Source organism: Lactuca sativa, chromosome 7 (assembly GCF_002870075.4).
Source record: "Lactuca sativa cultivar Salinas chromosome 7, Lsat_Salinas_v11, whole genome shotgun sequence".
Lineage (NCBI taxonomy): Eukaryota > Viridiplantae > Streptophyta > Magnoliopsida > Asterales > Asteraceae > Lactuca > Lactuca sativa.
The window spans coordinates 150,041,971-150,058,672 of record NC_056629.2 but is presented as its reverse complement, the minus strand read 5'-3'; the positions used below and the strand labels follow the sequence as shown (position 1 = coordinate 150,058,672).

General features: G+C 37.7%; 1 protein-coding gene and 1 non-coding gene across 2 annotated transcripts; one reads left to right on the top strand and one right to left on the bottom strand.

Annotated features, from left to right (window-relative positions):
• Positions 1 to 5,902: 5,902 nt before the first annotated feature.
• LOC111911500 (small nucleolar RNA R71) lies at positions 5,903 to 6,009 on the bottom strand. Its single transcript, XR_002856876.1, has one exon. It is a non-coding gene; the product is annotated as a small nucleolar RNA R71 (small nucleolar RNA).
• A 544-nt stretch (positions 6,010 to 6,553) lies between these two features.
• LOC111911455 (uncharacterized) lies at positions 6,554 to 7,735 on the top strand. Its single transcript, XM_023907237.1, has one exon. It carries the CDS (start codon positions 6,554 to 6,556, stop codon positions 7,733 to 7,735), a length of 1,182 nt encoding a protein of 393 aa, XP_023763005.1.
• Positions 7,736 to 16,702: the final 8,967 nt, after the last annotated feature.

The following is a 16,702-nucleotide window of genomic DNA, read 5'->3' as shown; positions in this document are numbered from 1 at the left end:
TGGGATCCTACATGTGGTATCAGAGCTTAATCTTGGAGGTTTAAGCAACTATTTCAAGAACAATGATCCTAGATGACAACATTTTTGTATAATCGACAAAAGATTCGAAATCTTTGGTGAGTCTCTCCATTAGACCTATTTTCTTTTCATGCCAAAATTGTTGACCCAATTCAAATTTTCAATTAATCGAACCTAATCACATTTTCTATTCATCTAATCCAATATGAAGCCCAATTTGTTGTGATCCAATTCTTGATCTGAACCGACAATTAACTTCAATTCTTGTAGCCCAAACTGTTAACTAATCTCTTGCTTTTTAATCAAATGGACCAAATTAAAAATGTTTTGACGTCGTTTCTTAATTCATGTTCTCTCATGGTTTTGTCGTCATTCAATTAGTGGATCGAGTCTACTAATGATCTAAATCATCTATTTGTTTAAGGTCGATTAGCAAATTCATGTTTTCTTCTCTAATGTGTTTTCATTAGATTAAATTCTTATTTCATGTCCGATTTCAATTATAAATCATTTGTAAATCATGATTTGCAAATTCTTATCCTACTATTGACTGATCGATTAAACCATTTAATCATTCACAAATTCGTCTGATTATCTATTCATCGTATTTTTTTATTCAATATCTTCAAATCTTGATTACTCTGATTCTCTTCTTCGAATCAATATTGTTTTAGTCTTAATCTCGATTTGATTTGGAGATTGATTTGATGATTCATGTTTAAATCTATTTGGGATTGATGGTGTTAAATTGAAAACTGATTAAAGAAATTGGATGATGGATCGATGACAGTTGGGGTGATTCTTGCTGATGAATAATCAAGAATAGATAAAGAACACTATGATTATTGTTGAATCAATATGTTTGATCTGAAAATCGATACGGAGAAGATGTCTTTGGTGTTTATCGATGAATGATTTTATTATCAAAGTCGAAAGACAAAATCAGAATGTTGGTGTAACACTCCAAAAATCAAAAGAATTTAAATTTTTTGAAATCAACCATGAACCATCATTTTTTACAAAAATACTTATTGTTTAAAAAATAACATAATATCAGAGTATCCCGGATAAACCAATCACATGAAAATAGAAAGATGTGCACGATCAGGCCTTTGCTTTCCTACGATCATTTGAAGTACCTGAAACAATAACTAAAACTGTAAGCCAAAGCTTCGTGAGATCCCCCAAAGTACCAACACACCACAAAACAAACAAGCATACAAAAATGAGCAACCAACCTGAATGGACCGCCTCGCAGGGCCTACAGCCTATCTGGACCGCTCCACGGGCCGCCAGCCTGACTGGACTGCCTCATAGGGCCTACAGACTATCCGGTCGTCCCCGGGTGTCTTGACCTACAACACAAAGCAGGACCGCCTCAACCCAACCACAATATGTCGACATATGTAATAGATAACATAGACACATAACGAGCAAATACATATAATCATATAGGTCTACAAATCAGTCATATACTAGCATAGTATTATCCCATAACCAGAACACATAATCTCGTGAGCCGGAATTGGTGCCTTCGACCCCATGGGTACAGTGAGGAAAACTCACCCCACAGTCTGAATACAAACTGAATAAATCTCTGCTCCGAAAACTGGCTCTACTTGACACCTATTATCCAAGATATTTCCCAACTAAAATTAATAACAATTTCCCAAAATACCCTTGGTCAAAATTGGTCAAACTCAACAAAATCAGCCAAGTCAACCCAGCCGAGTCAACTCAGTCCTCATACACGGGGTGTACTTCGGATGTACGCGGGGTGTACTTACTATCCGAGGAGTAGGGGCTCAAATTGCATACGTGCAATGTCCCAATTGGTACGCCCAACGTACGTAGCTGGTTCTCTTCTTAATGGGCTAAGAGCTTTTATTATGACCAAATTGTAGATCCAAGTCCAAAATGTTGCCTTTAACCTTAGAGTTTCCAACTTTATGGTCTTGCATGGCCATTAAGTGCTTAACACTAAAAACCTCCATCATCTTAAGCCATTAAGACAATCATACTCATGCATGAGGAATAACCAAGAGTCAAGATCCTATTTTTATCACTCAAGACATAGAAAAACGTCCAAAAGGACAGACCATATGTTCTATAGCAAGCCATGCACAATAATGTCATATTTTTGGGGACAAAAGCTCATAATATCATCATACTAGCAAGATCTATCAGGTTAATCACCAAGGTATGAAGTTTATACCTTCTGGAGATTGAGGATGATGCAAAACTTCCAGATCAAAGCTTGCTTCTAGCTTCCAAGCTTCACAACCACCTTCTTCTTCCTTTGAATTGCTAAAAACACACTCTTTAGCTTCAAGATACAACAATGGGGCTAGGTTTTGCAAAGGGGACGTTTATGGTAATGGAGGATGGAGATGGGATGAGGAAATGGGACTTAAGTTTAATATATCGGGTCTAAAACCTAAGGATTAGGGTTTATGGATCTCGCACCTACGCCTTGCATACACGGTGTACGCCCAGTGTACTGGACCCGTGCATGTATGCACAACGTACGCAATCGCCCAACGTGCAAGCCTTCGACCTGAATTTACAAAAATGCCACTATGGGCCATTTTGCAACTTTTTCTTACATAATGGATAAATATTATAAATCTCCATATTTAAGGGTTAAGTTCGGAAATACATCATCTTCGGAATGTTACAATTCTCCCCCACTTGAACTAGACTTCCTCTTCAAAGTTCGCTGCTGTGAACAACTCCGGGTAATGCTCCCGCATCTCAAACTCGGGTTCCCAAGTCCATTCGGAACCCTTTTGATGCTACCACTGAACTTTGAGTAATGTTACCACCTTTTTGCGTAGAGCTTTCATCTTCCGATCCAAGATCGCCACCGGCCTCTCAATGTAATTCAGGCGATCATCAACCTGAACATCCTCCAAAGGAACGACCGCTGAATTATCAGCTACACACTTCCAAAGTTCAGACACATGTAAGGTGTTGTGGATCTGGCTAAGCTCCTAAGGTAAATCCAATATGTATGCTACCTTGACAACCTAACTATCACCCGAAAAGACCCAATATTCGGGTCCCCAAATTTCCCCTCTTCCTGAAGCGCATTACACCCTTCCAGGGTGATACCTTCAGTAAAACCATATCTTCGACTTGGAACTCTAACTCGGATCGTCGCTTGTCGGTATAACTCTTTTGCCGACTCTGAGCTGTCTGAAGTCTCTATCTGATCTGTTGGGTAAGCTCTGTCTTTTGAAGGACTACTTTGGTCCTTCCCATGATCCTATGGCTAACCTCACCCCAACACGCAGGGGTGCGACACTTTCTCCCATAGAGAAGCTCGAAAGACGGTGCACCGATACTGGATTGGTAGTTGTAGTTGCACGAGAACTCAACTAAAGGAAGGTAGGAGTCCTGTTGAGAGAACAACTTGATATATTTTAGTAACGAGATAATAAGTTGCATAATAATAAGTTAATCTCAATGGATCTTGTTAGCTCAACAATAATAAGTTAGATAAGTTAGATTATGGAAATGTAAGGAAAGTAAATAGCAACAAGTTTATATTAATAAGCATTAAACAAGTAGAAAATTAGTTGAATCGTAACATGGTTTTCATGCAAACACAAGTTAGTATATGATGAACAAAAAAAGTGAAGAGGGACTCGGTTGAAGTATCAGTTAAGATAACTTGATATATAGAGATGAACGATCTTATATTTTATAAGCTCTAAAGTGGTAAGAATACATGAAGTGGGAAGCTCTATTTATAGAGTCCCAAAAGTTACACTGAAATAATAAAATAACATAAATTAACTGACTTCGGTGACCTTGAATGGTACACCAGATATTACAACGATTACAAGAAAAGTCAGTAAAAGGTAACTTATGACAGTCTTCGTGTAAGGTTCATCTGCGGGTCATCTTCACGTCTTCGGGTTCACATGATGAAAAAAGTAGTCTCCAAGTAGCTCTCTTCGGGTTCAGTCGGCCAAAGGGTGCCTTCGAGTCCATCTTAGCTGAAGAGGGTCACTTTCTTGTTTCAACAATTTCCCCTAAAGTGACCTCTTAACTGTAACACCATAAAATTCAATCCAATTTAAAACTTTTCAAAACATTCAAAACCAACAGTTATTACAGATTTGTTTTCAAAATAATCTATATCAGAGTTTTCCCCGAAACATAAACAAAATATGAAGAGCTATACGATTATGCCTTTGCCTTGCCGTGATCTCCTGATGTACCTGAAACAATAAACTAAAACTGTAAGCCCGATAGCTTAGTGAGTGATATTGCCATATTTATACATATTTTTAGGCAATATTTAAGTACATTTTACATATATTTTGGTTATTTGAATAGAATAATGGTACTTATCAGGTCAAATTATATTTTGCAGCCAAATAGAAGCATTTTCGAAGATAGGGACTGAAATTGACAAAACATGGCACTTTGGAGGCTTGTAGGAAAGAAGAATGGAAAATTCAGCAAATGATGTACTCAGGACGTGAATAGTTCATGACTCACGATGTGAGTGGAGAATTCTAGAAGATATGTATCATGGTGGAAGAATCCTTGTCGAACACGAAATTGTCATATTAACGACGTGAGACTTATCGGCTCACGACGTGAATCCGACAAATCCAGAAACTATATAAAGTCTATGCCATTACGAATTAGGGACTTTTGGCTGGCTTAGAGGGGCTCCTAGAGACGATTTCCAGAAGAAAAGAAGTTTTGAAGAATGGAACTCATGGAGTAATTACTTTAGCTTTGATGTGCTACTTGGTTAAGACTTGTGCTGGATTGATTTTACCTAGCATGTTTGTTTTAGTAGTTGATTGCTTTGATATCTTATTCTGTGTAGTTGATGACCATCAAATTGCATGAATTAGAATACCTGGTAATTTAGTGAATATTAAACTATTGGAGCTAGGATTAATCCAATATTAGTTAAGCAATTAATTATTAAATTAGGCTGTGTTAGAGAACTCAAATTATGACTGTAATTATGTTTTATCAAAACAATCTTACATAGCTCCAAATTCATCTAATAATTGATTATGTGTTAACTATTGTGTGACCATACATAGATTTACATGAATTGATTAATGTTAGTAGATTTATAACTAAATTGCTAATAATGACTTAATTGGTAACCAACAGTAATTATCATAGCTAATTTATAATCCATTGAGTGAAAGCGGATTCGAACTAACAGAAGTGTTTGTTTATTGACTGAATTTGTGTTAAAGAATTAAGCTCATCTAAACTTGCAAAATTAGATAAAAACCCTTCCTTTGTTAGTAATTAGGTTAATTTAGTAGTAGATAAATTAATTAGTTAACACCGTTGCCTGTGATCGACACCCGACTTACCCAACTATTCTATAATTCGACTAGGTACACTGCCTAGGTGCATTTTAGTTAGTTAAGTTAGTTAGGTTATAAATTATAAAATTAGTGGGTAATTTTGTGCACATCAAGTTTTTGGCACCGTTGCCGGGGACGGCTTAGTTAATTACTGATTTATTTGCTTTAAATTAATCGATCCTTTTTGTGGGGTAAAACCTACAAAGAGTTATTTTTCAGTTTCATTTTTTTTGGCATTACAAAACTCATGACATGAGCATTACGGGCTCACGATGTGAATCATGTGATTCCTCGTTTTCTTAGTTTAGTTTGTCTTTCTTATTTCAGTTTTTCGTTTTTTTATCTTGTTTATTTTGCAAGAGTTCATGACTAGAGGCTCTAACACACCTTTGCTAAGGATGCTTCCTGTTACTTTTAAGGGAGCTGCTAAGGATTAGTTAAAAGCACTACCACCTGGTACAATCACTACTTGGGCTCAAATGCGTGAGCAATTTCTAGACCAATTATGTCCACCATCCAAGATAGCTAAACTCAAGAAGGCAATAGCCAATTTTGAGCAAAACCCGGGGGAGTCACTTTACGAGGCTTGGGAGAACTACAAAAGGTTGTTAAGGAATTGTCCTCAACATGACCTTAACATTCAACAAGAAGTGTTCATATTCTATGATGGGGTCAATGTAATGGCAAGGCAACTCCTTGATTCTCAAGGACCACTTACAAAGAAAAATCCGGGTGAAGTCAAGGAATTAGTTGAAGAATTTGCAAAGCATTCTCGTGAATACCAAAATCCAAGGAATGAAGGAGTAAAGGGAGTTAGGAGTGCACATTCTGAAGAGATGGCTGCTATGATGGAAATGCTAAATAATATGGACCGAAGGTTGACCCAAATGGACCAATCAATTCATGCAATTAGAGTTAGTTGTGAATAATGTAATGGTCCACACTTGACTAAAGATTGAAACTTGGATGAGTATGGGAACAAAAAGGCTCAAGTTTGCTATTCAAGTTGAGATAAATATGATGAGGACTGGAGAAAACCAAAGAAAGAGTGGCTGCCTTACGATGAGTACAAGAGGCAAAAAGAAGAAAAATATAAGCAGACAGGCCGATTCTTCTACTAAAAAGAGCAACCACCAGCCGAAAAGAAAGTAGACTTGGAAATTTTTTTGACCAAATTTATGGAAGCTTCCGAGAAAAGGCATGATGACACCGATGCGGTGCTAAAGGAACACATGAAAATGATGAAAGAACAACAAACAATGATGATTGACCAGCAAGCTTCATTAAGAAATCATCAAGCATCAATCCATAATCTCGAAGTCCAAATTGGTCAACTAACTACTTTGGTGAGCAACAAATTATCTTCACAATTTCCCGAAAAGAACGCTAAATCCCATGTAATGATGATTGATACCGAAGAAGAGGAAATCTCTGAATTTTTGGAGGAACTAGAAGTGGAACCAAAGCAGCCCGATCCAAAGCCGAAGAAGACGAAGTTCAAAAATAAAGACATTGCTGGAACACCAGACTCACCTCGTGAGTCCTCTATGCTCATGTTTTGGGCCCAGTCTAAACAGAAAAAGTCAGAATCCGTTCCTGCTTATCAACCGCCTTTTCTATTCCCGTCCCGAGCTAATCTTAGTCCACTAGAAAGGGAACATCTGGAGTTTATTCAGCAAATGAAGGGTATTCCTATTAATACCCCGTTTATCGATTCACTTTCAAAAATTCCAAAATACGCGAAGTTTTTACAAGACTTGATAGACACTCGTCAGCAACTAAAGAAAAATTCTAAGGTCATTCTTAGTGAGCAAAGCTCAAGAGCTGTATTGGGAGAGTTACCTAAGAAGATGGGAGATCCTAGACGCCTCACTCTTCAATGTGAGTTTGGTAACAATTTGAAAACTTATGCTTTAGCTGATTCCGGGGCTAGCATAAATTTGATGCCCTATTCATTCTATCAAAAGCTGAATATTCAAAAAATGACGGTTACAAAGATGACTATCCACATGGCCAATCGTTCGGTGACGCATCCAAGGGGAATTATAGAAGACATCCTTGTTAAAATTGGGAAGTTTGTTTTCCCACTTGATTTTGTAATTATAGATAAGAAGGAGGATGCACATGTCCCAATCATTTTTGGTCGCCCTTTGCTAAATACCGTTGGGGCTTTAGTTGATGTTCGTGAATCTAAGCTTACATTGAGGGTTGGTGATGATAAGGAAGATTTTGGAATACAAGATGGATTTCAAGGATATGATGTTAAAGGTGAAGTGTTCAATATTGATGAAGATAATGAACTTGAAGAATTAGAAAAACTCATGGAGGAAGAAATCAAGATAATTAATCAAGTCAAATGAACTAAACCAAGAGCATCCGTTCCATTTTTTGTTGAAGTCATTACCTACACAAAACCAACATCTTTGATAAGTGAGGAAAGTGATGAAATATCGAGTGATAATGACAAAGATGAGGTAACTTCCAAGGAGACGGTTCCAATGGTGAAAGAAGAGAAGGTCCTTATTGAGCTAAGGAAGAATGAAGAAAAATTGGAAACAAAAGGGACCAAAAGGAAGTTTGACATAGACGAGGCGAAGGCTAAAATGGAAAACTCGAAAAAGGCGTACATTAGACGAGTTCAAGCTTATAAGAGGCGATGGAAGGAGTAGAAAATCCAGCTGGTGATGGACTCACCTGAAGATTCAAAGTAGGAGGCACGGAGTCCTGCTCACGATTCCATAAAAAAAAGCACTTCTCGGGAGGCAACCCGAGCTTGGTTTGCATTTTCTTTCTTTTAGTTTTTAGTTTTTTTAGTTTTTTTTTTAGTTTTTGAGTAATCAGTCGTATCATTTAATTCACTTTGTGCATAATGAAACATTTAGAGTGGGGTCAGTTTAATTAAGTGGTAATAATTAATTACAATTTTAATTTTTAAGAAACAGACGAACTCACGACATTAATCATTATGGTTCACGACGTGAGTCTAGTATGAATTACAGAATCCTTTTTAGGCCGATATATTACCCAATTAATTAGCCTGATAGTAGTCCAACCCACTTAATCTTTAAATTGAATGGCCCATTTGTATAGCCCAGATCGGACTCACGACGTGAACATGTAGAAATTCACGACGTGAATTTTGAACAACACGGGAGCACAACTTAAAGACAGAACCCATTTGACCTAGTTCATTTCTTTATCTCCCACGAAGTGAACGTGTTCCCTCTGGTCCCCATCTTCGTAATTGCGGTCGACATTCCTCCTATTTTCTTCTTGTTCTTATGTGATTCACCATTCTAGGGAATTTAATCATCTTTACATTGTTTATTGTTAACTTATTTACTAGATTTAGGGGTTAGGGGTTGCATTCCACTTGATTATAAAAATCGATACCCTAAATCTATGAATTTATTGTTGCATGTCTTTGAAATGAGTTTGAAATCGCCCTAGGAGTAAACCCCATTGACATTGTTGGCCCGATTTGATTTTTGCCTTGACCGATTCTAAACTCTGCTTAGGGATTCACAATGTGAATCCTGGCCAATTACAGTTTCATTTTTTTGTTTAATATTAATCTTTTGGGATGTTTTTATTGGTCTTGTTTTCTGTTTATTTTTGTAGCAATGGCTCCCAGGAGAAAAATTATGATAGGGGTGTCGAGTTTGCACCCATTCTATGTTTTCCTAACCACCATGCCACGGGGTGTTTTAACATGTTGCAACAACAGCTGGGGTGGTTGTAAAACAGGGAATTCGTTGTTGCCCCAACAATTAATTGGGCAAGGTTAAGGGAGGTCGAAATCTTTAATAGGCTATCTCCATTTCTCACAAAAATATTTTTGGGAAATGGGTTTTCGTTCACTTGCAAGGGCTCGCTTAATCTATTCGGTATTCAATAAAGGGTGTATAAGGAATTATGTGTGGAATTCTTTGCAATAGTGGCATACCATGAGAATGTCCAAGACCCTACATTCCCACAAGCCTTAGTTTTTAGACTCGGGGGTGAATATCGTGAGTGCAGTTTGATTTAGTTTTCCTGGAGGATGGGGTTATACACGACACATGAAGCTATGACTCCAGAATTTGCTATGTTTTTGAGGGAGGCGGCTCGATACTATGAAAATGGGGCCTCGGGGATCAAATTGTGGAACAACATTGCATCCGAAATATTCAATTCCGGAGTGTCACCCGAGAGCAGCATAAGATCCCCCATTTATCGCTTGATACACCGATTTATCACTTTCTCCATCAATCATAAGCGCCATGGGGATAAGGTCACGAAGCAAAATTTATTCTTTTTGTGGTGTATTTTGCAGTCGGGAGTGTGTTGCAACATTCCTTATTTTCTGGCCCGCTACTTAGCAGATTTTGCTACAAGTTCCCGCCTTGGGAGCCCTATCTGTGGGGGTCATTTCATCACTCGATTGGCTCGTTCTTATGGATTAATTGTTCCCGACATTACCCGCTCTTTGACTCGCAAGGAAGAGAGCAAGTTTACCATGGGATACATGGAAACAATGCGGGTGGTTCGGAATTTTGGGTCTCATTGGGGAATTGTGCATACCGATGAGGAGGGTGATGGCGGAGAGCACCTTGGTGGACAGACTGAGCAGCAACCACAGCCGAGGCCTCGAAGGAGGAATGTGCGAGGACGAGGAGAGAGAGGGTAGCCGGTGCATCAATCCACACCCATGGGAGGAACACATTTTGGGGGTGATATGGTCAGATATTTTGATCAGTTTTCACTTAGTGTCAATTGGATTGGCAGGACTGTGGAAAACTTGGTACAACATTTGCATGTGGAGCAACCTCCTCACCTTGGGTATCGTTACCCAATTTTCCCGAGGTGGAGTGAGTATAGAGGTCAAGGGAGGTCGGTAAAAGTGGAGCACAAGCTGAAGAAGACGATGATTGATTTCTTATTTAATTTTTATTTTTAATTTCATTTTTGGATTTGTTTAGTTTTAAACTTGATTTGGTTTGTAAGACAATTTAAGTTATTATGTTACTTATTTATTTTCTATGGTGGGAATTTTCCAGATTTGCTTATGGAGTTTCGGGAGAGGTCGGTTTAGATGAGAGCGTATCGAGCGTTGTTAGAGTTTAGAGTCGCAAGTCAAGACCCACAATTTTAACTAAGTGTGGGGTGAGTCAAGAGAGAGGATAAGTGTAGAGAAGAGTCATAAAATTATATACTAGCAACGTCTTAATCAATTAATACATTTGTTTGAAGTTAAGAGGTGAAGACAAAACAGTTTTCTGTATGTCTAGTACTCACGTTGTGACTCCCTAAAATTCACGTCGTGAGTCAAGTTTTCACGGGTTTCTACTTTCCACGTTTTCTCGATTTCACGTTGTGGTCCTTATTAGAATTCATGACATGAATCATGTAGTTCCACAAAGATGAAGCCCATTGATGCATTTTACTACATGGGTCACCACTTTTCTTCTTGGGATTGTTGTGAAGATTACTTTGGCTCGGTTTCTTTACCATTTAATGTGGCGTATGCTTTCCCACATTATTCTTCTTGCTTGGAGATTTACACCACCTTTGTTGAAGTTTGAAGTCTCGATTTCATATTTTATTGGCGCTTATTATATCTCGCAATGATCAAGATTCAAGTTCATATTTCAAAGAAGTTCCACATTCGAGATGCGCATTTTGTCCACACTTATGGAGTTTGATCACGCCACTATCCCAGGGGAGTTTGTTCATTTTTCTTCCTTTTATTACTTTTATTTACTTTATGCATACAATGAGGTCATTGTATGTAATAAGTGTGGGGTAGGAGGTCGAAAAAGTAATTGCTTAGATTGCTAAAAGTAAATTGCTAGAATTTAGTAAATTTTAAAAATTTTAGAAATAGATTTGAATAATAATCTAAATAAAAATTTCTAGTAATAATAATAATTTGAAATGTAGTTGCTAATGTTGCATGGGGTGATCCGATAAGAGCTCAAATGTTTAGTTGAGCCGATACACGTTATAGTGCATTTGTGGCCTCCTTTATTCTAGTGAAATCATGGGACAAAAACATAACCTCACTTAGTTTGAGGAATGCAATATGTTTAGTAGCCTGTACTTGAAATGTATCCAGGAAAACTAATATCCTTAACCAATAAAGGTTGAAGTTAAGCGCTCCTGCTTAAGCATGTAGGTTTTGAGTGGAAAAAGTGAGATATTTTTTAAAAAAAGAGAGAAATTACTAAAAAGTGAAAAATTGAAGAATTTTTGGAGCTATAGAAGTATCAAAGTTGAAGATCAAAGATCAAAAATTCTGAAAAAAATCAAAAGTTGAAGATACCAAAAATTACAAAAGATAGTGAATTTAAAGAAATTGAAGATCAAATATCAAAGAAGTGAAGAATTCAAGAGCTCCGTAGTATGGTATCTTAAAAGTTGTAATTCTCTAGTTTATGTATGCTTGGGTTGCTTTACAAAAATACTTGGAGGTTAAGGAAGTTTTGTGCGGATGGATTCAGAGGGATGCATAAAATGAGCATTGTTCAAAAGAAGTGGGCGTGTGTTTATGAGGATTGTGAGTATTTAGAATTGAGGGGGGTTACTTAGGAAACACTTTAGACACAAATGCATGCATTGAGGTCTTGGTATAATGGCTGAGTTTGAGTTGGATCGTTCTATGTGATGTTGGTGATTAAGGTTTGAATTAAAAATTAGATTTGCTTGAGGGCAAGCAAAGCACAAGTGTGATGTATTTTGATATCTCCATATTTATACATATTTTTAGGCAATATTTAAGTACATTTTACATATATTTTGGTTATTTGAATAGAATAATGGTACTTATCAGGTCAAATTATATTTTGCAGCCAAATAGAAGCATTTTCGAAGATAGGGACTGAAATTGACAAAACATGGCACTTTGGAGGCTTGTAGGAAAGAAGAATGGAAAATTCAGCAAATGATGTACTCAGGACGTGAATAGTTCATGACTCACGATGTGAGTGGAGAATTCTAGAAGATATGCATCATGGTGGAAGAATCCTTGTCGAACACGAAATTGTCATATTCACGACGTGAGACTTATTGGCTCACGACTTGAATCCGGAAAATCCAGAAACTATATAAACTGTTGGCCATTACGAATTGGGAACTTTTGGCTGGCTTAGAGGGGCTCCTAGAGACGATTTCCAGAGGAAAAGAAGTTCTGAAATTGGCTTTCAACAACAAAGGAGAAGAAGTTCATAGTTTGATCCGTAGTTTGGTACACTTTTATTATGTTTTTGATTATGGATGTTATTTGCTTAGTTGCTAGGATGTCCAGCTAAATCTAGCTGCTTCTATTAGCTAGATGAAGCTAGAACTCATGGAGTAATTACTTTAGATTTGATGTGCTAGTTGGTTAAGATTTGTGTTGGATTGATTTTACCTAGCATGTTTGTTTTAGTAGTTGATTGCTTTGATATCTTATTCTGTGTAGTTGATGACCATCAAATTGCATGAATTAGAATACATGGTAATTTAGTGAATATTAAATTATTGGAGCAAGGATTAATCCAATCTTAGTTAAGCAATTAATTATTAAATTAGGCAGTGTTAGAGAACTCAAATTATGACTGTAATTATGTTTTATCAAAACAATCTTACATAGATCCAAATTCGTCTAATAATTGATTATGTGTTAACTATTGTGTGACCATACACATATTTACATGAATTGATTAATGTTAGTAGATTTAGAACTAAATTGCTAATAATTGGTAACCAATAGTAATTGTCATAGCTAATTTATAATCCATTGAGTGAAAGCAGATTCGAACTAACAGAAGTGTTTGTTTATTGACTGAATTTGTGTTAAAGAATTAAGTTCATATAAACTTGCAAAATTAGATAAAAACCCTTCCTTTGTTAATAATTATGTTAATTTAGTAGTAGATAAATTAATTAGTTAACACCGTTCCCTGTGATCGACACCCGACTTACCCAACTATTCTATAATTCGACTAGGTACACTGCCAAGGTGCATTTTAGTTAGTTAAGTTTGTGCACATTAGTGAGTTCCCCCAAAATACCGATACACTGCACATAACACATATACAAATAACATCATATACCGGGTCTCCAGTTTTACAGGCTGGATAACCCCGTGGGCCCACAGTGTGAGTCTGGATTGCCTTCCGGGCCCACATATCACATCTGGATTGCCACCAAGCCTATAGTACGAGTCTCCCCCAGCTCGTATCTGGAATGCTCCTGGGTTTGTTGGTTACCGCACAAAGTAGTATCACCTTAACCCATCTCACATAATATGTCGACATATAACACAACTAATGCACATAGAAAAAACCACAAGATAGTACTGGTAGTCCTACAGGTCTACCTAACTGGCATAACAACTAACATGCAACACTAACTCATACTTAACATACTACCAAATGATAGGAAATCATATCCAATGGGCCGACCTTGGTGCCTTAGACCCCTTAGTAAAGTGAGGATAACTCATCTCGTAACTTTCGACTCGAAAGATAAGCTCAAACTCTCGGATCACCGCCAAAAACTCCACCAACTATATTCGCCACACAACCATGTTCATAAATTCCCAAAATGCCCCAGAAGTCCAATAGTCAACCCTTGGTCAAAGTCAAAGTTAACTATTAAGGTCAACATTCCATGTTGACCTGAACTCATCGAGTACAACCAACCACTCGCCGAGTTCCTTGTATAACTCGTCAACTCGCCGAGTCACTTGAGTGACTCATCGAGTTCCTAATGTTTTGTGGCTGTGAAATCCTTGGCCAACTCTTCGTGTTTCCTTTGCAACTCGCCAAGTTCACGCGTGTCCAAAGGTTGGGAAAACCCTAGCTGACTCGCCGAGTCTACGACAATCTTCATCAGACTCGCCGAGTTGACCATGCAACTCGCCGAGTCCCTTCTGTCCTTCATCCAAACAGATGATTTTTAAGCCATGCTAAGGTTCCATATTGCAGATCCAAATCCCCAAGGCATGTTTATCATGTAAACTTGCAAACGTTTTGTGCATGCAAGGCTCTAGAGACTCTAAATGACAAATCCAAGCTTGGAATGGAGTTTTACGCCTTAGGAGAGTCTCATTCTTACAAAAGTTGGATGCTTTATGGACTTAGAGACCTAAGAGAGTTCAGATCTGAAGTTGCAACTTCAGATCTTAGCTCAAACACAAGAAAGGCTTCCTAATATGCTAGAAAAGCACTAAAATCCACCCAAAAGAGATATAGAATGAAATGAGGTCAAGATAACAGGTTAATACCTTCCAAAGGATGCCAACTGAGGTAGATCTTTGATCCCCACAAGTTCCTTGCTTCTAGTCACTTGATCTCCAAGCTTTTCTCACCAAAATGCTCTTCCAACGCTTAAAACACAAAAATGGAGCACTCTCACACGAATTAGGGCTTATGGAGTATCAAGAGGCAGTAAGGGGAGGCCGAGGAGGCCAATGATACTTTAAATATGGTGCAAAACCCTGGAAATTAGGGTTTCATCCTCCAGCTCCTACTCGTCGAGTCCCTTCTTGGACTCGGCGAGTAGGTCACTTAAGCACGTCGACCAACCTGCTACTACTCGACGAGTCAGGGAAACCAACTCGTTGAGTAGACCTTGAAATCATGAAAATTGTCATACCCCCAAACCTCGAATGGTGGAAACGTCTGGGGGTGGAGGACTTCATGCGTAGTATCATGACATACATGTATAATAGTGATCATAGTACATACAACCAATCATAAATATTAAAAAAGTTACATAGTTTCAACTGTTACATGTTTCAAAATTAATTACAATATGATATCAAAAATAGTTTGTCAAATACGGAAGCGTTCCATCCTCAAAAGCTTGTGGTTACCAGAGAATACAAGTGAACTTTGAAAGGGTGTCAACAATTTAGTTGGTGAGGGCATAAGCTTTTTGCATGTAGGGTTTAAAACCTTTCTTTGTAAATGAATGTGAATTTTTCAAGAAAAATCCAATATTTTCCTTATGAAATAAGTGTAGTCTTAGTACCCAAAGACCGAAATGTACAAGTAAATTTCCATACTTATAATAGTAAAGGTGGTTTTAAATTGACATAAAAAACCCATGTTAAATAATAAATTCCCGTAAACTATATGTTTCGTTATCTCCCTATGTGAGTCGTTATAACCATGCTATGACATAGAAGACCTGTGACGACGTTCTTCACGTGTCAGAATGTTATGACATTTGTCACCCCTGACCTGCTGGCCGAGCTGTTGCAAGCAGCTTGGGTGCGGGATTGTCAATCCCAATATAGATCTATACACAACTATCACGCTCTCACTACAAGTGACTCTGGCTATAACTACATGAATTTTACCAGTACTCTAAGGTAGCGTTTGGTGGTGGGACTAGGTGGGACAGAACTAGATTAGATAGAACTGGACTGGACTGGACAGAACTAGACTGAACTCGTTATATAGTAATTGGCAACACCGGAACAAAAAGAAACACACTAGAAATGGTTTTTTGTGTCATTTTGGCTTTTGTCCCATTGTGTTCTATGGTTTTGGATGGGACTAAATTTTAGAGAAATAGTCCCATTGGACTTGGTCAACAACTAACTTTGTCCCAGTCCCGTTCGTGCCAAACGCTCAGTGATAGGACCTTGTTCTGTTCTGTCCCGTCCTGTTCTGCGTACCAAACGGGGCCTAAGAGTACAATGAAGTAGTGTCTCACCATTTGAGTTAAAGAGTTTATGCGTAAAGTAAATGAAAAGTACTTTTTCTGCAGTGTAAATGAACCCTTATAGAATGTGATTGTAGTGACAATGTACCATAAACTATACTTTCTATGGTTTATCATAAATATGTTTGTGGCGAATGAAAACCCTTTTATGAATGTCCATTTCTATTTTGTGAAAGCAGCTAATAGGAAATACATTCATTACATAAAAATCTTATTGTTATACACCTTGCTCGACATATTACAAGGGGTTCATAAATTGGAATCTATTTAACTAGTTTTAGGATGTATTTTAGTGTTGTAACTTGCATTCTCCCCCATAAAACTTGAATAAATCGTGAAAAATGTAGGGGGTATAAACTCACCTTATGTGATCCTTTGAGATGGATGTGAAAGAAGAGAGGTTTCCAAGTCAAGAACACTTGGAAAAAGAGCTTGAAGATTTGAAGTTCCTGGGAACGATAATGACGATATTTGTATAAGATTTTCGTGAATAGAGTGATGGAGGGTGGAATATTCGAGAGTGGAGATGGAGAACTTACTGAGGGTGAAGTGAAAGTCGAGAACTTCCTGGAGATCTTTGAGTTTTAGAGAGAAAATGGGGGGAGAAAAGTGAGCCTTTGGAGGATATG